Source organism: Mizuhopecten yessoensis, unplaced genomic scaffold (genome assembly GCF_002113885.1).
Source record: "Mizuhopecten yessoensis strain PY_sf001 unplaced genomic scaffold, ASM211388v2 scaffold431, whole genome shotgun sequence".
NCBI classification, from domain to species: Eukaryota; Metazoa; Mollusca; class Bivalvia; order Pectinida; family Pectinidae; genus Mizuhopecten; species Mizuhopecten yessoensis.
The window spans coordinates 604,733-627,398 of record NW_018403543.1 but is presented as its reverse complement, the minus strand read 5'-3'; the positions used below and the strand labels follow the sequence as shown (position 1 = coordinate 627,398).

The 22,666-nt window shown below is 37.8% G+C and overlaps 1 protein-coding gene across 6 annotated transcripts in view; it reads left to right on the top strand.

Annotated features, from left to right (window-relative positions):
- The first annotated feature begins 6,455 nt into the window (after positions 1-6,455).
- LOC110448835 (uridine-cytidine kinase-like 1) overlaps positions 6,456-22,666 on the top strand; it is a 30,509-nt gene continuing 14,298 nt past the window's right edge. The window contains exons 1-12 of one of the 6 annotated variants that reach the window (XM_021495305.1): positions 6,456-6,548; positions 10,032-10,285; positions 10,736-10,842; positions 11,976-12,146; positions 13,088-13,159; positions 15,383-15,572; positions 15,812-15,873; positions 16,117-16,235; positions 16,804-16,897; positions 17,399-17,461; positions 18,956-18,994; positions 20,898-20,933. In XM_021495305.1, the coding sequence (XP_021350980.1) occupies positions 6,499-6,548; positions 10,032-10,285; positions 10,736-10,842; positions 11,976-12,146; positions 13,088-13,159; positions 15,383-15,572; positions 15,812-15,873; positions 16,117-16,235; positions 16,804-16,897; positions 17,399-17,461; positions 18,956-18,994; positions 20,898-20,933 (1,257 nt within the window). In that variant the 5' untranslated portion in view covers positions 6,456-6,498. Of the gene's footprint in view, positions 6,549-10,031; positions 10,286-10,735; positions 10,843-11,975; positions 12,147-13,087; positions 13,160-15,382; positions 15,573-15,811; positions 15,874-16,116; positions 16,236-16,803; positions 16,898-17,398; positions 17,462-18,955; positions 19,007-20,897; positions 20,934-22,666 lie in introns of all 6 variants that reach the window. The other 5 variants (XM_021495296.1, XM_021495329.1, XM_021495322.1 and 2 more) reach the window with 5 other exon arrangements.

The window sequence follows — 22,666 nt, the reverse complement described above, 5'->3', positions numbered from 1 at the left end:
AAGTGTTACTTCTGAGGAGGGAAGGATGGTAAGTGTTACTACCGAGGAGGGGAGGCTGGTAAGTGTTACTACTGAGGAGGGAGGGCTGGTAAGTGTTACTACTGAGGAGGGAGGGCTTGTAAGTGTTACTACTGAGGAGGGAAGGCTGGTAAGTTTTACTACTGAGAAGGGGGGGCTGGTAAGGGTTACTACTGAAGAGGGAGGGCTTGTAAGTGTTACTCCTGAGGAGGGAAGGATGGTAAGTGTTACTACCGAGGAGGGGAGGCTGGTAAGTGTTACTACTGAGGAGGGAGGGCTGGTAAGTGATACTACTGAGGAGGGAGGGCTGGTAAGTATTACTACTGATGAGGGAAGCTGGTAAGTGTTACAACTGAGGTGGGAAGGCTGGTATGTTACTACTGAGGAGGGAAGGCTGGTAAGTGTTACTACTGAGGAGGGAGGGCTGGTAAGTGTTACTACTGAGGAGGGAGGGCTGGTAAGTGTTACTACTGAGGAGGGAGGGCTGGTAAGTGTTACTACTGAGGAGGGAGGGCTGGTAAGTGTTACTACTGAGGAGGGAAGGCTGGTAAGTGTTACTACTGAGGAGGGAGGGCTGGTAAGTGTTACTACTGAGGAGGGAAGGCTGGTAAGTGTTACTACTGAGGAGGGAGGGCTGGTAAGTGTTACTACTGAGGAGGGCGGGCTGGTAAGTGTTACTACTGAGGAGGGAGGGCTGGTAGTGTTACTACTAAGGAGGGAAGGCTGGTAAGTGTAACTACTAAGGAAGGAGGGCTGGTAAGTGTTACTACTGAGGAGGGAGGGCTGGTATGTGTTACTACTGAGGAGGGAAGGCTGGTAAGTGTTACTACTGAGGAGGGAGGGCTGGTATGTTACTACTGAGGAGGGGGCTGGTAAGTTAAAAACTACTGATGAGGTTAGTCTGGTATATTACTACTGAGGAGGGAATGCTGGTATTTTACTACTGTGGAGGGAAGGCTGGTATGTAACTTCTGAGGAGGGAGGGCTGGAATGTGATACTACTGAGGAGGGAGGGCTGATAAGTGTTACTACTGAGGAAGGAGGGCTGGTATGTGTTACTACTAAGGAGGGAAGGCTGGTTAGAGTAACTACTAAGGAAGGAGGGCTGGTAAGTGCTACTACTGAGGTGGGAAGGCTGGTATGTTACTACTGAGGAGGAAAAGCTGGTATGTTTCTACTGAGGGGGGGAAGACTGTTATGTTAAACTTCTGAGGAAGGAAGGCTGGAATGCTACTACTGGGGAGGGAAAGCTGGAATGTTACTACTAAGGAGGGGGGACTGATATGTTACTACTGATGAGAGAAGGCTGGTATGTTACTACTGAGGAGGGAAGGTTGGTATGTTACTACTGAGAAGGGTAGGCTGGAATGTTACTACTGAGGAGGGAAGGCTGGTATGTAACTTCTGAGGAGGGAGGGCTGGAATGTTACTACTGAGTAGGGAATGCCGGTATGTTACTACTGAGGAGGGAAGACTGGTATGTTAAACTTCTGAGGAAGGAAGGCTGGTATGTTACTATTGATGAGGAAAGGCTGGAATATTACCACTAAGGAGGGAAGGCTGGTATGTTACTACTAAGGAAGGAAGGCTGGAATGCTACTACTGAGGAGCGAAGCCTGGAATGTTACTACTGGGGAGGGAAAGCTGGAATGTTACTATTAAGGAGGGAAGGCTGGAATGTTACTACTGAGTAGGGAATGCCGGTATGTTACTACTGAGGAGGGAAGACTGGTATGTTACTACTGAGGAGGGGAGGCTCGTATATTACTACTGAGGAGGGGAGGTTGGTATGTTTCTACTGAGGAGGGGATGCTAGTATGTTACTACTGAGGAGGGGAGGCTGGTATGTTACTACGTACTGAGGAGGGGAGGTTGGTATGTTACTACTGAGGAGGGAAGGCTGGTATAATACTACTGAGGAGTGGAGGCTGGTATGTAACTACTGAGGAGGGAAGACTGGTATGTTACTACTGAGGAGGGGAGGTTGGTATGTTACTATTGAGGAGGGAAGGCTGGTATGTTACTACTGAGGAGGGAGGGCTGGTACGTTACTACTGAGGAGGGGAGGCAGGTATGTTACTACTGAGGAGTGAAGGCTGGTAAGTGTTACTACTGAGGAGAGGAGGCTGGGATGTTACTACTGAGGAGGGAAGGCTGGTAAGGGTTACTACTGAGGAGGGGAGGCTCGTATATTACTCCTGAGGAGGGGAGGTTGGTATGTTACTACTGAGGAGGGGATGCTAGTATGTTACTACTTAGGAGGGGAGGCTGGTATGTTACTTCTGAGGAGGGGGGGCTGGGATGTTACTACTGAGGAGGGGAGGCTCGTATATTACTTCTGAGGAGGGGAGGTTGGTATGTTACTATTGAGGAGGGAAGGCTGGTATAATACTACTGAGGAGTGGGGGCTGGTATGTAACTACTGAGGAGGGAAGGCTGGTGAGTGTTACTACTGAGGAGGGAGGGCTGGAATGTTACTACGTATGTTACTACGTACTGAGGAGGGGAGGCTTGTATGTTACTACTGAGGAGGGGAGGCTCGCATATTACTACTGAGGAGGGGAGGCTGGCATGTTACTACTGAGGGGGGGAGGGTGGTATGTTTCTACTGAGGAGGGAAGGCTGGTATAATACTACTGAGGAGTGGGGGCTGGTATGTAACTACTGAGGAGGGAAGGCTGGTAAGTGTAACTACTAAGGAAGGAGGGCTGGTAAGTGTTACTACTGAGGCGGGAAGGCTGGTATGTTACTACGTGCTGAGGAGAGGAGACCGGTATGTTACTACGTGCTGAGGAGAGAAGGCTTGTATGTTACTACGTGCTGAGGAGAGAAGGCTTGTATGTTACTACGTGCTGAGGAGGGGAGGCTGGTATGTTGCTTCTGAGGAGGGGGGAGAGAAGGCTGGAATGTTACTACTGAGAAGGGAATGCCGGTATGTTACTACTGGGGAGGGAAGGCTGGAATGTTACTACTTTACTACTGAGTAGGGAATGCCGGTATGTTACTACTGAGGAGGGACGGCAGGTATGTTACTACTGAGGAGTGAAGGCTGGTAAGTGTTACTTCTGAGGAGGGAGGGCTGGTAAGTGTTACTACACTACTGAAGCGGGAGGGCTTGTAAGTGTTACTTCTGAGGAGGGAAGGATGGTAAGAGTTCATACCGAGGAGGGGAGGCTGGTAAGTGTTACTACTGAGGAGGAAAGGCTGGTTAGTGTTACTACTGAGGAAGGAGGGCTGGTAAGTGTTACTACACTACTGAAGCGGGAGGGCTTGTAAGTGTTACTTCTGAGGAGGGAAGGATGGTAAGAGTTCATACCGAGGAGGGGAGGCTGGTAAGTGTTACTACTGAGGCGGGAAGGCTGGTATGTTACTACGGACTGAGGAAGGCTGGAATGTTATTACTGAGGAGGGGAGGGTGGTATGTTACTACGTATTGAGGAGGGGAGGCTTGTATGTTACTACTGAGGAGGGGAGGCTCGTATATTACTCCTGAGGAGGGGAGGTTGGTATGTTACTATTGAGGAGGGAAGGCTGGAATGTTACTACTGAGAAGGGAAGGCCGGTATGTTACTACGTACTGAGGTGGGGAGGCTGGTATATGTTACTACGTACTGAGGAAGGGAGGCTGGAATGTTATTACTGAGGAGGAGAGGCTGGGATGTTACTACGTACTGAGGAAGGGAGGCTGGAATGTTATTACTGAGGGGGGGAGGGTGGTATGTTTCTACTGAGGAGGGAAGGCTGGTAAGTGTTACTACTGAGGCGGGAAGGCTGGTATGTTACTACGTGCTGAGGAGGGGAGACCGGGATGTTACTACGTGCTGAGGAGGGGAGACCGGGATGTTACTACGTGCTGAGGAGGGAAGGCTGGTATGTAACTTCTGAGGAGGGAGGGCTGGAATGTTACTACGTATGTTACTACGTACTGAGGAGGGTATTGGTATGTTACTACTGAGGAGGGGATGCTGGTATGTTACTACTGAAGAGGGGATGCTGGTATGTTACTATTGAGGGGAGGAGGCTGGTATGCTACTACTGAGGAGGGGATGCTGGTATGTTACTACGTGTTGAGGAGGGAAGGCTGGTATGTTTCTACTGAGGAGGGTAGGCTGGAATGTTACTACTGAGGAGGGGGACTGATATGTTACTACTGATGAGGGAAGGCGGGTATGTTACTCCTGAGGAGGGAATGCTGGTATTTTACTACTGCGTAGGGAAGGCTGGGATGTTACTACTGAGAAGGGTAGGCTGGAATGTTACTACTGAGGAGGGGGACTGATATGTTACTACTGAGGAGGGAAGGCTGGTAAGGGTTACTACTGAGGAGGGGAGGCTGGTATGTTGCTTCTGAGGAGGGGGGAGAGAAGGCTGGAATGTTACTACTGAGAAGGGAAGGCCGGTATGTTACTACGTACTGAGGTGGGGAGTCTGGTATGTTACTACGTACTGAGGTGGGGAGGCTGGTATGTTACTACGTACTGTGGAAGGAAGGCTGGAATGTTATTACTGAGGGGGGGAGGGTGGTATGTTTCTACTGAGGAGGGAAGGCTGGTAAGTTAAACTAATGATGAGGGAAGGAGGGTATGTTATAACTGAGGAGGGGGCTGGTAAGTTAAAAACTACTGATGAGGGAGGGCTGGTATGTGTTACTACTGAGGAGGGAAGGCTGGTAAGGGTTACTACTGAGGAGGGGAGGCTTGTATGTTACTACTGAGGAGGGAGGGCAGGTAAGTGTTACTACTGAGGAGGAAAGGCTGGTTAGTGTTACTACTGAGGAAGGAGGGCTGGTAAGTGTTACTACTGAGGAGTGAAGGCTGGTAAGTGTTACTTCTGAGGAGGGAGGGCTGGTAAGTGTTACTACTGAGGAGGAAAGGCTGGTTAGTGTTACTACTGAGGAAGGAGGGCTGGTAAGTGTTACTACTAAGGGGCTGGCAAGTGTTACTACTGAGGAGGGAAGGCTGGTATGTTACTACGTACTGAGGAGGGTATTGGTATGTTACTACTGAGGAGGGGAGGCTGGTATGTTACTTCTGAGGAGGGGGGTTTGTATGTTACTTCTGAGGATCGGAGGCTGGCATGTTATTACGTACTTAGGAGGTAAATGTCGGGGAGTTTTGGGTATTACATGTAGGACAAGGTAAATCAAATGTAAGTAGTTCTCGAAGTTTTTATTACGATAATAAACGAATTTAATCTTCATGGATTTATATAGATGAATTAAATGTGATATTTCTTTATAAGTTAAAAGTATAGGCCTTAAGCTTATAGCGACTGTACAAAATTCAGCCTTATAAGAATACAGATGGTGCTCGGCTAGACCTGGTCACGATAACACGTACGCCATCGCCATACGTACCGATAGACCGTCAAAATGTTACTCTAACGACCAACACCATCTTACCGATAAAAGAAAACACGGAGTTAGGGCTGTTATATAAGCGCTGTTATTTTCATCGTCGAAATGAGTTTTGCATTCCTGACATTGTATTTCAGGATTCTCAGTGAAAATATCGTTTTTGTAATAACTCACACAGTCAAATTAGCTTTGAATTAGACTTGGATTGCGTTATTTTTAGAATGGCAGTTGTAGAAATTGGCATTTATATATATCGCTCAACTTTGACTTAATTGGGTTATTTTTAGAATGGCAGTTGTAGAAATCGGCATTTATATATATCGCTCAACTTTCACTTAAAATAGCTCCACTAAAATCAGCCCTGCTGGCCTATGATACAGATTACTAAGTTTCATAATCTTTATGTGGGTGAAAGCATCTTTCTTAAGTCACCAATACACCATATTGCGATTATCACTACATCAATAAAGTACGATAATCCTTCAAAATACAATTAAACAAGCCATGCCATGTTGATGGGGTTTTCCTAAAGCATTTTTATACAATTTTTTTTGCCAAACTGTATGGAAGTTAGGTTGACTACAACTGAAATCGTTATAGGTATAGAACTTCTAAAATGTCTTGGATTTCATTATTACAATTCCTGGTCGCAAGGGGCGACTGGAAACGCTTTTCTCCCAAGTTGGATTTCTTTTTCCCAATCTCTTTATGTTAATCTATAAGATTGATTGATTGATTGATAGGTTTTACGTCCGCTTCACTACCGGATGTATCGGTTATCCAGCAGACGTATTTTGAAGCATATATATATACCGACCTTAATTGGTAATCTCGACATTATACATACCCTCAGCAAAATGTTATTGAAAATACGCAAATTGAAGATGTAATATGCATAAACATTTAAAATGTATGCATATCTTCACGATAGTGTTTGAAAAATAAGTACTTATTAACGATGACGGCATTAAATATCACATACTTGAGCTTATTGAGTGTTCATATTTTGAGATGGTCCCTTACCTCCATTCTCAAAAGCGTTTCTATGATCAAGATCGGTTTTAAATTAGTAACAGGAAGTAGCTGTACCTTGTTTATTTTTGGTAGGGGTTTATAATCTAACAATGGCGTTTGTGTTTGCTAGACCCGGTTCGGCTAGCTCGGCGTCAGACAGGTAAGCAAGCCAAAACTACATTTAACCGCTGAACACAAACAATTGCAATGTATGGTTTTTGTCCTAATGAGTCGCAATCGGTGCCATGTGGTTGGAAAAACACCAAGGCTGTACTGTAACGGTTTCCCGACATTTTTTTGCTCAATATGTCTGAGGTTGATACTAAAACACGTGTTGTTTATTGAATGTTGTGATCTGATCGAACAATCGCTTCATTAATTCTTTGTTTTGATATTGCAAAACGATGAATTTACGAAAAGAAAAGGGTTGCTTCACAACTTCACACATTCGACGAATGACAATATATTACTCCACGTGTAGGTGTAACTAATTTTATAATCCCATGGCGTGTTTTGCAGGCCGGGAACAGATACACGTGTATGTCAGTATTTGCTCACACTGCACTTTTGCCTTCGCTTATATCGTTTCTATCCTGGTAAAATAACACTTTTAAAAGCCCAGCTATCTATGTTTGTAATTAAATTACGATATTATTTGTTCAGTCCTTTTGGACCTGTGCCAATTATTATTTTAAATTGTTGAAAGTTTTTTTTTTTAAATGATCGTTGTTTACACGGTATTTTAACTCTGAATTCACATTGCCTAATCCTTGCAATTTAAGTAACAAGAACATAGCATATATATCTCTAGAATGAGTTAATTTAAAGACTTGGCTATATATATATAGCCTATACCGGGGTATACATAAGTGCTACCAGTTTTTATATAATCAGCTGTTTCATTTCTGAATAATATTAGCTGTAGATTGTCATTCCCAATTTCTGTACAGGTTTTACCGATATACAGTTTATAATTAGAAACCTGCATTGGATGATCATGAGCATGATAGATTTTAACGTCGCTGCCTGTTGACATCACGGTACATGTATACTGCATCAAATAATACATATTACAGAGCTTGCTGATGATGGAATTCAATACCTGTCCAAATTTGAAATATAATAACATATTCCAGATGATTATTTTAAAGCGTGTAAATACAAAAATTAAATGATCCCCATGCATATATATTTATATATGCTGATCATGACATTCTGCAGACAAGTTTTACCATTTAACAATTTTATGAAGAATGATTTTGATATTAGTCATTACAGAAAAGCATTTTTTGAACCACTTATGATGAAAAATTAAAATAAGACTTTAAAGTTTACCTATATAAATATTCTCGGTTTTTTTCAAATGAACTAGTTATTTTTATAACTGTACATTTTTAGACTTGAAATTGAGGTCAGGATATTCTCCAGATGCATATGTACAGAATTTCAGCTTATTGTCAATACTTTTTGATCAATTAAATAAATAGCTGTCTATACTACCTGATATTTTTTATTAGCCTGCAAAACGAAGCATATAATAGATATTTATATGTGTTATCTTGCATTCGTACGTATGTCCATCTGTCCGTTAAAAGTTTTGTGAACTCAATAAGTTAAGCAGTTTTCACTCGTGAAATGTTATGAACTTTTTCATGAGTACTGTATGGATCGGACCAAGATTTGCATATTGTTAAATCAGGTTTCTGCATCAATTTATACAAGGATTATTAACCTTTGCAACTTACATTTTTCTCTTAGCTAAACACATTCATGTGAGTGCAACGTTAACTAGTCCCACAGTTTATAGTCAAATGTTATGCAATTTGGTATGTCTCTGGGGATTCCTAGCTGGTGCACAGATGCTTTGTCCTCCTTTGCACAGACAGGGTTTTCAGCAGACTCTTGAGACTAGTAAGTTTTTGACTCTCCAAAATAAGTTGCCTCTTGGGTCTGAAAGCACATGACTATTTATATTAACATATGTTTCGACTCTTCAAATTTCAAGGAAAAGGTAATTTGCTAAATGTAATGATAAGGGGGTTATTTTACTGATAGTCCAGACAGACATTACATGCATCAGTTCCATCGTTTTGTTATGGACGTTTATCTATAATGCTCGGCTCATGGAGATATTGTTTCAGGTTGTATAATCGACTACGAAATCAATGATCAATTTTACTGAGAATAATTCTGTGTTCATGTTATTGAGTTTTCAGTAGACTGTACACTTCAACATCGTCACTCATATTCCGTCTTTACGTATTGCAGAGTTATCTTCTCTTGAGAGCAGGTATTGCTTGTTACGCCATTAGTTCGTGTGAGAAAATTACGTCGTTTTCTCAAAAATTGATGACGTTACTCTCACAAACAAATGACGTAACAATCAGTACTGGCTCTCAAGAGAAGATAAATCTGCAATACGCAAAGACGGACTACATTCACTTTCAAGTCTTCTCATGACTACTCATATTTATGAGGACTATAAAATCACAGATTCAGGGTTTTAAGGGAGGTAATTATTCTTCGAACTCCAGTCTCATCTTTTATTAAGGTAAGCATCCTGCAACAACATGCATCCAGAGGGTTCACAATATATTTCTTTAAATGATTATTAATTAATACTTCTTCATTTAGCATTAAGGATGAAAATTTAAATGGGCCAAATAGTAAGTTAGAAGTCAAATTCGATTCAAATCCAATGATTTCACTAGAAAGTGGACTTCATTTTATCTACCGTATCCAATTTTTTATACGCCCATCAAATTTAACGGAAGTATTATGTTATGGGGTTGTCCGTCCGTCCGGCATAAACTTTTGTTTGTCCAGCAATCTCCTCATACATTTTTCGACCGATCTCTTTGAAACTTGGTATACATTATAATCATGATAGGAAATTGTGTCTCCCTTAAAAGAATTTTGATTAAGCGATTGTTGCAAAAGTTATTACCCTTTGTTCATTTCAGTATTTGATTTTTTGTCCGGAGATTTTCTTCTACATTTTTTAGAGCATGTCACCTATAACCACTCTTAGAATGATGCAGATCTTATTTCAATGTAAGAAAGTATATAACACTATATGGCATTCGACGGGCGTACATTGTTCCGCACCGCGGTACTCTTGTTATTTCATCAATTCAATTCTATTTAAATGAACTTGAGATGGAGGTAACATTTTATCAAGTTTATTTAATGGAAGATAAACATGGGGAAGTTCTACGAGGTGGACTTAAGCACCGATCACGACACCATGGAAAATGTTGAACGACAAACATATATGCCTACATTATGTATGTGCCTTTGGTAATGGAATGTTGTATTGTGAACAGTTGCAAAGTCTTCCATCGTTATCATATCAACAGCTTAGAGAAAAGATGATAAATGTTGATGAGTTTATGAACAAGCATATGATTATGAAAACTTCTTTCATGAAATTTTTTATTTCAACATATCTTCCTAAACAAGCTGCCACTCTCAAAAAAAATGTAAATAAAAAAAATATATAAATTCTACAATCTTTTTTTTTCCGGATTTCAAATGATAGCTGCTTTTAGCTGTCTTCCTCAAATAGTTATTAACTTAAATTGTGTTAGAGGCTTTGAATCAATCATCCAAGGTTAAAATGGTCACTTGTATTCCTTTTCAGTGGTAGCGGATCTGGAGAAGACCATGAGGCAGAAGTTCATATAGGAGACTTGGCATCATCTCCACCGAAATCTCCTCTCAAGGCCCCCAAAAGTCCCTGTAAAGCCTCCCTCATTAAGCGCCAGAAGTCGCTGATAGCCGCCAGCTCTAATAAATCTGTCCGTGTGTATCATACTGGAATCAGAACCTTATATACAGCCGGACGACCGCCCTGGTATGATTCTCACGGCTCTCACAAGGCGGCTTTTGTCATTGGTGAGTCTGCATGTTACTAATTTGCATATTTATTATTATAACTGAACAGTGTTCCTAGAGACTGCCAAATGAGGATTTTTCACCCCCAAAGTAGCTGTTTGTACCCCCAGTTTTCAACAATTGCCCTATGTAACAAAGTAACTTGAGGTAAACAAAAATCTTGAAAATGTATCATATATAACCATTTAAGGTTTCATGCTCAAATTTGAGCATGAAACCTTAAACCAAACTTGAGGTTTTTAATTAAGTTGTCTGTGAAGAACATGGAAATTGTCATATACATATATACATAAACTTATGTTGTGAATATTGATTTAGTTTCCATGATCTGTTGAAAAATTGACACATATATATGTGTATGACATGTCATTATTATTTATTGTTTACATTACTGTACAGACAGCGTGGTGGTCGTTGTACGTGACATTGTATAAGTACATGTACCTGTAGGTGTTTGTGGAGGAAGTGCCTCAGGGAAGACCACGGTGGCTAAGAGAATTATTGAGATGCTGGATGTGCCCTGGGTCAGTCTCCTCAGCATGGACTCGTTCTACAAGGTAACTCATCACTACTGCACGCCACACTGATATTTGAGACACATTTACTGGAGTTCTGGCCCCGAGAATCATGAAATAATCTTAAGTCTAAATTTGTCTTAAGTTTAGACTTAGCAAATAACAAATAAAGTCATGAAAAAACCCCGCCTAGCCAATCACAAATAAAGTCATGAAAGGTGACGTCATACATGAATATTAACCATCGAACGGCAGTGCCACTATATAACCCTACAGATTGTTGACGTCATCATTATTATGACGTCATAATTGTTACGTTGGATACCACTGACCCTCCCCGGGCGATGGCTGTTCTGTTTATTGAACATGCATACACGATACATACATTATTTAAATTAAATGCCAATTAATAATAAGTGTAATTGATTTTTTTTATAAGATGAACAGATTCCAAAAACGGTAAATATAAGTATTGAACTGCTTTCAATTGTTATTCATAGCTATATAGGCAATATGAATTCCAACTGGACAATGGCAAATCCAACATGAAGCGCTAGTGCGCTTCATTGAATTTGCCTTTGCCTATGAATGCCAACTGAAAGCAGTTCAATGCTTAATTGGCTATTAAATTATAAGCAAAAGTTTAATTTTAAGATTGTTTCATGATCTCAGGGCCTTTCCTTTCCAGTAGGACTTGTCTACATTTCGAGAACCCACTATAGATCTTATTCATAGGTCTCAATTAGCATCCTGAAAACAATATTCTAAACTTGCTTAAAACATTCTACAGAAACACTTCTACATGTAGCGTATCTGTACATGTCTACCTTCTAAGTCATTTCACAAGATAACTACCTTTTGACTCGTTTTGCATACCTTGTACCTACCATGTCTTTAAATGACTGTAGCTGTTTGTAGGATAATAACTAAAATATAACCAAACAAAACAAACCCAGTACAGACTTACCAGTACCAGTACAGACTTACCAGTACAGACTTGTATTACTAGATACAAAATAACTCAATTTTACATTTCATGGTGTCTATCATGGTAAACACTTTTTTACATATCAAGGGAGTAGAACTTACTGTAGCAAGTTTGTTGATTGATAAAATGGGAATTTTTGATAGATCTTAAAGGATATGATTTTGTTACAATGTTTGTTATTTTTTAGGTTTTGGGCGAGAAGGAGCACAAGTTGGCGGGGGAGAATGAGTATAACTTTGATCATCCTGACGCGTTTGACTTTGACCTCATGATCAAGACGCTGAAGAGACTGAAGGAAGGCAAGAACGTAGAAGTGCCTGTGTACAACTTCATCACCCACGGCCGGGACAAACAAACAGTTAAGTAGCTGCAGGGAGATAGATATTGTACCATTGATTCATTCACCCCTGAAGACTCATTTGAACTCTTCCACCTCAAAGGTTGGAATAGTTCATTATGATATTTCAGGGGTGGATGAGTTAATGATGACATGCATTTAAACATTACATACAAAGTCAGACGTCTTATCTGGCATATGATTATTGTTTCATATGAAATTAAAGCCAGGGAGAGTGAGTATACATATAAACAAGAAGGAGATATTCAAAGTCCTTACAAAAGTTGAGGTTATTTGGCAAGTTACAGTTATGTGATGATGGCTTGGCATCAATGAATGACCCTATGGTGCGATGCCGTCTGCTATAAATAATGCTGTGGAACACATGATTTCCTGTCCATTTTGCAAAGATGATTCATATAGGCAGCTTCTTAAAGTTAAAAGGTCACAAATACAAAATCACAAAAAAATAAATAATAAGCTTTCAGCAATTCCAACCACATTCTCATTTACATCTGAGTAGACTGGAACTTATTCAAGGATACAACACAGTGCAGTGATCATTATGTGACACAACTCGAACCCGCAACCCTTTGGTCATGAGCCCGGCATCCTACCACTAGACTACCTGCAGCTGCCTTTCATGTTTATACTAGATCTTTATAAACTTATTTCAATTGATATATTTTGAGTTGAAATTATTAAAGAGAATACCGGTGTCTGTATATGCCATAATATTTGTTTCATATATGAAATATTGGCTAAAACACTGAGTCAAAGGAAGCCTTGTAGTGCACTACATGTATGGAAGTTTATTATTGCAAAGTGTAAGATGTCATGGAGGAAAAAGATGTTTGTGTATGTGGCTCTAAAATGCATGGGAAAATCAACATGTGATTCTGTGTCTTGTTGTATGTGCCCTGGGTAAGACCACTAATAGTACTGGTGTATTTCTGTTACAGAAAACTATCTATGGTGCCAATGTAGTGATATTTGAGGGGATCATGTCCTTTGTCAACAAGGAGTTGTTGGAGGTTTGTCTTTACATGTTATACTGTCGTTACATGTTATACTGTCGTTACATGTTATACTGTCATTACATGTTATACTGTCATTACATGTTATACTGTCATTACATGTTATACTGTCATTACATTTTATACTGTCGTTACATATGATACTGTCATTACATGTTATACTGTCGTTACATGTTATACTGTCGTTACATGTTATACTGTCATTACATGTTTTACTGTCATTACATGTTAAACTGTCATTACATGTTATACTGTCATTACATGTTATACTGTCGTTACATGTTATACTGTCATTATTATACTGTCATTACATTTTATACTGTCGTTACATATGATACTGTCATTACATGTTATACTGTCGTTACATGGTATACTGTCATTACATGTTATACTGTCGTTACATGGTATACTGTCATTACATGTTATACTGTCGTTACATGGTATACTGTCATTACATGTTATACTGTCGTTACACTGTCATTACATGTTATACTGTCATTACATGTTACACTGTCATTACATGTTACACTGTCATTACATGTTATACTGTCTTTACATGTTATACTGTCATTACATGTTATACTGTCATTTCATGTTATACTGTCATTACATTTTATACTGTCGTTACATATGATACTGTCATTACATGTTATACTGTCGTTACATTTTATACTGTCATTACATGTTATACTGTCATTACATTTTATTCTGTCGTTACATATGATACTGTCATTACATGTTATACTGTCGTTACATGGTATACTGTCATTACATGTTATACTGTCGTTACATTTTATACTGTCATTACATGTTATACTGTCGTTACATTTTATACTGTCATTACATGTTATACTGTCATTACATTTTATTCTGTCGTTACATATGATACTGTCATTACATGTTATACTGTCGTTATATGTTATACTGTCGTTACATGTTATACTGTCATAACATGTTATACTGTCATTACATGTTATACTGTCATTACATTTTATTCTGTCGTTACATATGATACTGTCATTACATGTTATACTGTCGTTATATGTTATACTGTCGTTACATGTTATACTGTCGTTACACGTTATACTGTCATTACATGTTATACTGTCGTTACATGGTATACTGTCATTACATGTTATACTGTCGTTACACGTTATACTGTCATTATTATACTGTCGTTACATGTTATACTGTCATTACGTGTTATACTGTTGTTACATGTTATACTGTCATTACGTGTTATACTGTTGTAACATGTTATACTGTCATTACATGTTATACTGTCATGACATGTTATACTGTTATTACATGTTATACTGTCGTTACATGTTATACTGTCTTTACATGTTATACTGTCATTACATGTTACACTGTCGTTACATGTTATACTGTCATTATTATACTGTCGTTACATGTTATACTGTCATTACGTGTTATACTGTTGTTACATGTTATACTGTCATTACGTGTTATACTGTTGTTACATGTTATACTGTCATTACATGTTATACTGTTGTTACATGTTATACTGTCTTTACATGTAATACTGTCATTACATGTCATTACATGTTATACTGTCGTTACATGTTATACTGTCTTTACGGGTTATACTGTCGTTACATGTTATACTGTCATTATTATACTGTCGTTACATGTTATACTGTCATTACGTGTTATACTGTTGTTACATGTTATACTGTCATTACGTGTTATACTGTTGTTACAAGTTATACTGTCATTACATGTTATACTGTCATTACATTTTATTCTGTCGTTACATATGATACTGTCATTACATGTTATACTGTCGTTACATTTTATACTGTCATTACATGTTATACTGTCATTACATGTTATACTGTCATGACATGTTATACTGTCGTTACATGTTATACTGTCACATGAGGTATATTAATAATTGTACATGTACCAATACAATGGATCGTGCTTATTTTCTGCTGACAATGTTACCACACAGTCGACAGAGTATCCTATTTTAGTGTGTTTTATGTATATATATGATATATAAATAACATGTCATTAGCACTTTCATCTCATCAAGGAGATTCTTCAGACTGTTTAGTCTGTTATAAAGATGTTGTTTTTTGTCATCTTTAAGACATTTTTAAACACAGATTGATTTAAAAAAAGCGAAATTTATTCTGTTTGACTTTCGAAATAAGGAAATGATATCAATGATATTGACTTGTAAATTTACAGTTGATGCACATGAGAATTTTTGTGGACACGGACTCTGATATCAGACTAGCACGAAGGTTAAAGAGAGACATTGCAGAGCGGGGCAGAGAATTGGAGGGAGTGTTAAAACAGTACAATAAATTTGTAAAACCAGCCTTTGAACATTACATTGAACCATCGATGACACATGCTGACATCATTGTTCCTCGAGGTGAGTGTTTAACATGAATAATACAACCTTAGACATAAAAGACCGGGGAGGTTTAACCCATATAATATCTATAACTACCTAATAGATAAAGTTGTAAATCACAATAACATGTAAGTACTAAAATAAATAACACAAGATACTTGTCTTCCCTGTTCCTTTATTGTCTCACACTACTGGTAAAATTGTCTCCCCTTCCTTTAGATTGTCTCCCCCTACATGTAAAATCTCGGCCATTTCAGGAGGAGAAAATAAAGTTGCTGTCAGTTTGATTGTCATGCACGTTCATACACAACTCCAAAAGGTGAGCAAATGTTTCTTCAAATAAGGATATAATTATTATACATGAAAATAGAAGTACTACTACATAATCTATGTGGTCATCCCAAAAATGACAAAAGGACCTGAAGAGATATTGTTTGGAAAACATTTGAATGAAATCAATCTTGCTGACATTGAATTATAACAACATTTGTAAGTTTTTCAAAAGGCTGTTCAGTGGAACTGTAAATGGTATTGGTTGTTCTACGTTTACTTTTCTACACAGAGAGGATTCAAACTGAGGTCCAAGCTAGCTCTCTCAGCCAACAATGGAACAAAGATGCCAGATTCCCTGTATGTACTGGAGAAAACTCCACAGGTACAGGGGCTTCATACATTTATAAGGTGAGTCAAAAGGGCTTCATACATTTATTAATTGAGTCACAGAGACTCATACATTTATAAGGCGAGTCACTGGGACTCCATAGATTTATAAGGCGAGTCACTGGGACTCCATACATTTATAAGGCGAGTCAGGGGGACTCCATACATTTATAAGGCGAGTCACTGGGACTCCATAGATTTATAAGGTGAGTCACTTGGACTCCGAACATTTATAAAGCGAGTCACATGTGCTTCATACATTTTTAAGTTGAGTCAAAAGGGTTCCACACATTTCTAAGGCATGTCACTGGGCCTTGTACATTTATAAGGTGAGTCAAAGGGGCTACATGAATTTATAAGGTTAGTCAAAAGGTTTCCATACATTTATAAGGTGGGTCACAGGAGCTCAATAGATTTACAAGATGAGTCATAGGGGGCTCCATACATTTATAAGTTGAGACACACAGACTCAATACATTGATAAGGTGAGAAAGTAAGTTTTAAAATAACTATTATTTTTACGATTATTTTCTCAGAAAGTTACTTTTGTTGTGTGATGAACATAATCAAATCTTTCATTTGTTGATAGAAACCGAGAAACTTCAAGAGATGAGTTTATATTCTACTCGAAGAGACTGATGAGGTTGCTGTTTGAGTATGCTATGTCCATGCTGCCTTTCAAGGTAGGGTCTGCTACTAGTGACTGACTAAATGATTACATTGTAACATGGTATATGTCTCAGTTGTTCATAACCGATTAGCTGGGGGACAACGTTACACCGAACTCTATATAAAATATGTTTATGTATTGGATACTCAAAGCTAGCTCCAAACTTTAATCCAGTATATTTTATGTATTTGATACTCAAAGTTAGCTCCAAACTTTAATCCAGTATATTTTATGTATTGATACTCAAAGCTAGCTCCAAACATCAATATATTGTGTATGTTTATGTATTAATATTCATATCTAATTTCAAACTTCAATATAGTATATGTTTATGTATTAATATTCAAAACTAACTCCAAACTTCAGTATAATAATGTTTAAGTATATCTTCATATATAGAAATTCTAAATGATGATCCAATGTGGACAGGAAAAGCTGAAATTTGTAAGGTTTTGAAATATTTCTAAACCGCCCCCCACTTTTTTTAAGTTAATATCATTAACTACTTTTGTAGTCGGTGAAGGTTGAGACTCCCCAGAGTGTACTCTACGATGGAAAAAGACTCAACGCCACGAAGGTAACATATTAAACATTCACCTTTGAAGATCTATTTAAAAGATCCTGTTAACTTGATGTTTTCAATTAAGTGTCCCGTTTTTTATCTGAAATTTTTCTTTTCAAATTGTGAGATTCAAGGTACAATGATAAAGTTTAAATCTGTACGTGTTTCTCCTTTTAGTGTAAACACAAGTGTTTTTTAGAGTTTCTTGTTTACTCTAGCGCATAAGATATTCATTAATTATAATCAGAACAAAAATTGTGGGAATTCCTGTATTAGTGATACACTTATAAGGATACAGTAGCTGTTTCTGATGCTGTTTACTCTATAGGAATAGGAATTAAACACATATATCATCTTTTCAAAGAAACAGAGTTGTCTATGTATAATTACATTATCTTTGTTGGAATGAATTTATATTCGTCCAAAGTCCAAGGGCCCTACAAACAACCCTTCTAGCATTTAAACTTTTAAGAAATGATAGAATTGTCTGCCTTTAAGCTTAGAGGCGTTTATTTGTAATGTCCAGTAAACTCCATCAACTTGATCATTATTCCAGATGATACATGTACTCTGTACATGATTTTTTGCATTTTATTTCAAATTAGATTTTATGTCTGCTTTAATCATTTAAAATATCTTCCTCAACCGAAAATATGTTGTTGTGAGAACGGCTTTTCCCTTGACTCTGTGTTGACCAATATCTCATTTTCATGTAGAAAAACGTTGACAAAATGGTAAGCATCGTCTGGTAACCAATGTGTTCTGGACCTTAACCAGCTTGTCACCGGTTCCCTGGCGATTGTCTCCCTTGATCCATCCTTTGAATTGTACTTGATACAACATGTTTGATATAACGGTCAAAAAAAGTTTAGGTTTATTTTCATAACTTTAATTATTGTTCTGGGCTACTTAATTCATTCACCCCTGAAATTTCACAATGAACTATTCCAACCTTTGAATTGGAAGATTTCAAATGTGTCTTCAGGGGTGAATGAGTTATCAGGGGTAAATGAGTTAACTATACATCTCTATAGGAACGATCAGCAAAGTATTGCAATGTTTTGCATGCAAAATTATGGAACTTTATTTTGTGTTTCAAGGAAGTAATGTTTGTAGGGTTATTTTTAATGACATTTAATTTGACTTAATGACACTAAATTTAATCACAGCTTTCTGGTAAGGGGTTAGTATCTTTAACACCAGACTTGAACAGAATGTGTAACACTATCATAAATTCATTGTAACAACACTACAGTAAATATATATCTGCTCTGAAATTACATTTAGATGAAGATGTCTAACGCATTATTTTCTGGTAAAAAAATCTTGATGAATTAAGCAAAACAGATAATTTCTAATACTAAGAAATTTGCCAGTGGAGTGTTGTACAACATGCCCTGTCTCTAAATGAAGATTTTACCTAAGGATTGGTTGTAACTTGTTTTTGATGATGCTTGTATTGAAACCCTTCCTAGTTCAGGCTGTTTCTATTTGTGTTTTGTATTGTAGATGTGTAACGATTCTCCAATTGGAGGCAAAGAGACTGAGGTTACTTTAAAAGTATTTTTTTGCTTTATCACCCGTTTACATGTACATACTACACATATTACCTGACTAACTCTGCCGTTAGTATGACCATCTGACATCTGCTATCTTGTTGTTGCAGCAGCTCTCTGACCCCAAGGCCAGCATATGTACATAGCTATGCTTGTAAACATCCGGCCGTCTCTCAGTCCTTTCTCACTGTGTTGTAGTACACACCTACTGGACACCTCCATACATAGCCTTCACTGGACATAGAACAAAAGTGCATCAATAGAAGAATAGGGGCAATCCTCGACACTCCAGGGGCTACACTCACTTGCATTCTCTGCAGATGGAGCGTAACCCCTGGAGTATCGATGACGAATTTAAGACCAAAAAATTCTAAAATACATGTAAGATCATTTTTCAATATATCACATATTAAATGCATCACTGTATATGTTCAGTGCTTTTAGAACTAAAAGAAATGTACGTACATAATATATAATTGATCATAACTGGTATTTTGTCCTGTCCCCAACCCCATTATAACACAACTGTCAAACTGGTGTTGAGTCTTGAGTTCCATCTCGAACTGTAATTTCTATCATGGCAGCTGTTCTTTGCTAAATTAATTTCAGAGTTGCAACATCACTATATTTTATACATGGCATCATTAAAAAAAAACCAAAAAAAACATTGTTTTGGTGCATAATGATGTCAGTAATGTATCCATGTAAATTTAAACCTGAAGTCTTGATCAACAATTTCATGAGTCATGAAGATATTTTTCAAACAACGTAGGTAAAAAAATTCAATGATTTTGTACTAGCAAAATGAACACATATTTTTACTAGAAACAATTTGAAGGATCATTAAAGATTAGATTTTTTTTGGTTTAATGTGATAATACTGTTGCTGGAGTTACCAGTGAAGGGTATATATAAGGTGGTGTGTTATTTAGGATGTGTTGTTGATGTGTTTAGATTTGATAGATGACCACCACAAGTCCAGATAGACAAACATACCCCAACCCACACACACACACGCACAAATACAGACGAACATATACACCCCACCTCTCACCCACCCACGTGCACTCACATACAGACATACACACAACACACATTCACAGCCAATTGTGCTTCACACACAACACACATTCACAGCCACACTCATTTGGGGGTTAATATCCTTTAAGATCTAAAACTCCCTATATTTTCTGAACCCTACTAGTCTTTAAGCAACACCAGAGTGACCAGTGGTCATTTCTGTGTAAATGCTGTCTCTCTATATACAGTGCATGCTTTGAATTCTGTTCTGTTCCTGTTTTTGTTGTGTTTAATAAGAATTGATCCACGCCTTGCAGCGATGCTGCTTCAGACTTGTGTTACGGACCAGATCTATTCTATACTGCTGAAGGATTTGATAGAAACGTTGCTAGATATTTTGTAGATGACCTCATACTAGTTACCTCTACATACATGTATAACACTGTAGCCTTGTTAGACCTACTGAACGAGTGATCCAAATTTTATTTTGAGAGTCTGTTTATTATAAGGTCCTGGTAAGATTCCAAGGTATGAACTTCGTTGCGGGCTTTCTGACATCAAACTGCATTTTAGAAACAGATACAGGAACTTAATATTTCAAGACATGTGCTTTTCTAATACATGTACTTGATACATCACCTGAATCGCTAAACCTAAAAGCAAAACAAGCGTATCTGTGACATTAATATATTTAACTCGATCATTCACCCCTGAAGACACATTTGAACCCTTCCATTATAAAGGTTGGAATAGTTTATTATGAAACTTCAGGGGTAAATGAGTTAACTCTCTGTTTTTATCTTCTCATACATCAGCTTGTAAAAGAAATTCTCTTGCAGTAATCACCTTATTTAATAGTTTTTCATTGTTTAAAGAGAAAGAGGTCAAGCGGAAGTGTCTGGGACAAAGGGGTAAACACAGCATGGTACCAACATGTATCCAACACATACCTCAACTGTTATTATACTTTCTGTTTCCTTTTGTTTATCCCCTCATAAGAGATTTGTAGGGAGATCAAATTTCTGTCCATTTGTATGTTTTTTACTGGTTTCAACTTCCATGATAGACTGTACTATGGTAAAACGAATATCTTTTCAATCTCATTCAAAATTGGCCTTGGCCACTGCAGCCCCCAAGGTCATAGGTCAAATGTCAAGGTCAAATGTTAAGTTATGCATGTAGTTTCTGGTGGGCATACCTTGTTATCACTGTAGCCAAGCAATTCATGATCAAACTTCATACAATGGCCAAGTTTGAGAATATCTGATTCTCGATCATATACCAAGTCAGGTATGTGTTTTACAAGTTCACTCAGGGCTAGACAATAAGGGTAGCCTGCTGCTAGTCTGAGACTAATGAAATCAGTGCACGCGTACGTTCAAAGTAAAAAGCTCATATACAAGATATTTCACGAACCTCTCATCTGATTCAGCATATGTTTACAACATAGAATGGTGAAAGTAAGTTTTAAACCTGATTTTGGTGGTTATACATGTAGGTAACTTTAGGCACGTTGTTTTATTCATTGCCGAACAGATATTGATCAGACTTCACACACCAGTCAAATTTGAGAACAATGTTTGTGCTTCAGGGTGTTATAGTAAAAAAAACCTGTGTTATACATATATTGACAAAGTTAGAGAATCAAGTAGCTGGAGTGAATGGTACCTAGACACTTTTGACAAAGATTGCTATATGTATTCTCTCAAACAGACTGTTATGCACGTGAGGGGATTTGTATTTTTTGCGATCCCTTTTTATAATTTCTGATTTTTTTTTTCATTTTTCTTCCAAAGCATATCTTTCATCAAGTCATTCACCTCGAGCTACATATCCCTAAACAAGGGGAACAACCCATCCCTTAAATATAACAGACACATCATTAGACATGTACAATGTTTGATATGATTGATTTCATTTTCAATCTCGGATTTATTTCAGGATTTAATATAATTGTTTGCTTATTATCCTCTACACAAAAGTTAAAAATATATATGATTTTAATAATTTTTCATGTTTTATTTTCATTTTACCACTTACTATTAAAATAAAATTTTGTATCTGTAACGAGCACACACCCCTTAACACATTTCCCAACATTAAAGCTGCTAATCATGAGAAGCCGTTTTTTTCATTTGCGCTGGTAACCCTTCACTAGCACAGAGCTGTCAGCATTCAGCGAATGAAATTATGTCAAAACAGGTAGATATGGGATGATCAGTGCTATATTGGGTCAATGATAATCTCTGAATGCTTGTCCACTCTGTTTGAATCACTTGCACATTTTTGTCATGTGTAAGTCTTGCACATTCCAGCTTAAGTCAAGTGGATTGAAGTATTTCAATTAAAAAAATAACCAGTTTCTTGTAGAAGTGCTAGATTAGTATGAGGTAAAAGTAACATCTTTGGAAGCCTAGAAATGAGGGATCCAACAAAAGGAATGGAAAGGAAATATTGTACATAATTCAAAACAGTTTTGTATTAAATCCAACATGGTCTAGTATTACAATGTTACACTGTATGTGTTCTAGCAGTGTCAATGTTTCAGTACATGTATTACAATGTTACACTGTATGTGTTCTAGCAGTGTCAGTGTTTTAGTACATGTATTACAATGTTACACTGTATGTGTTCTAGCAGTGTC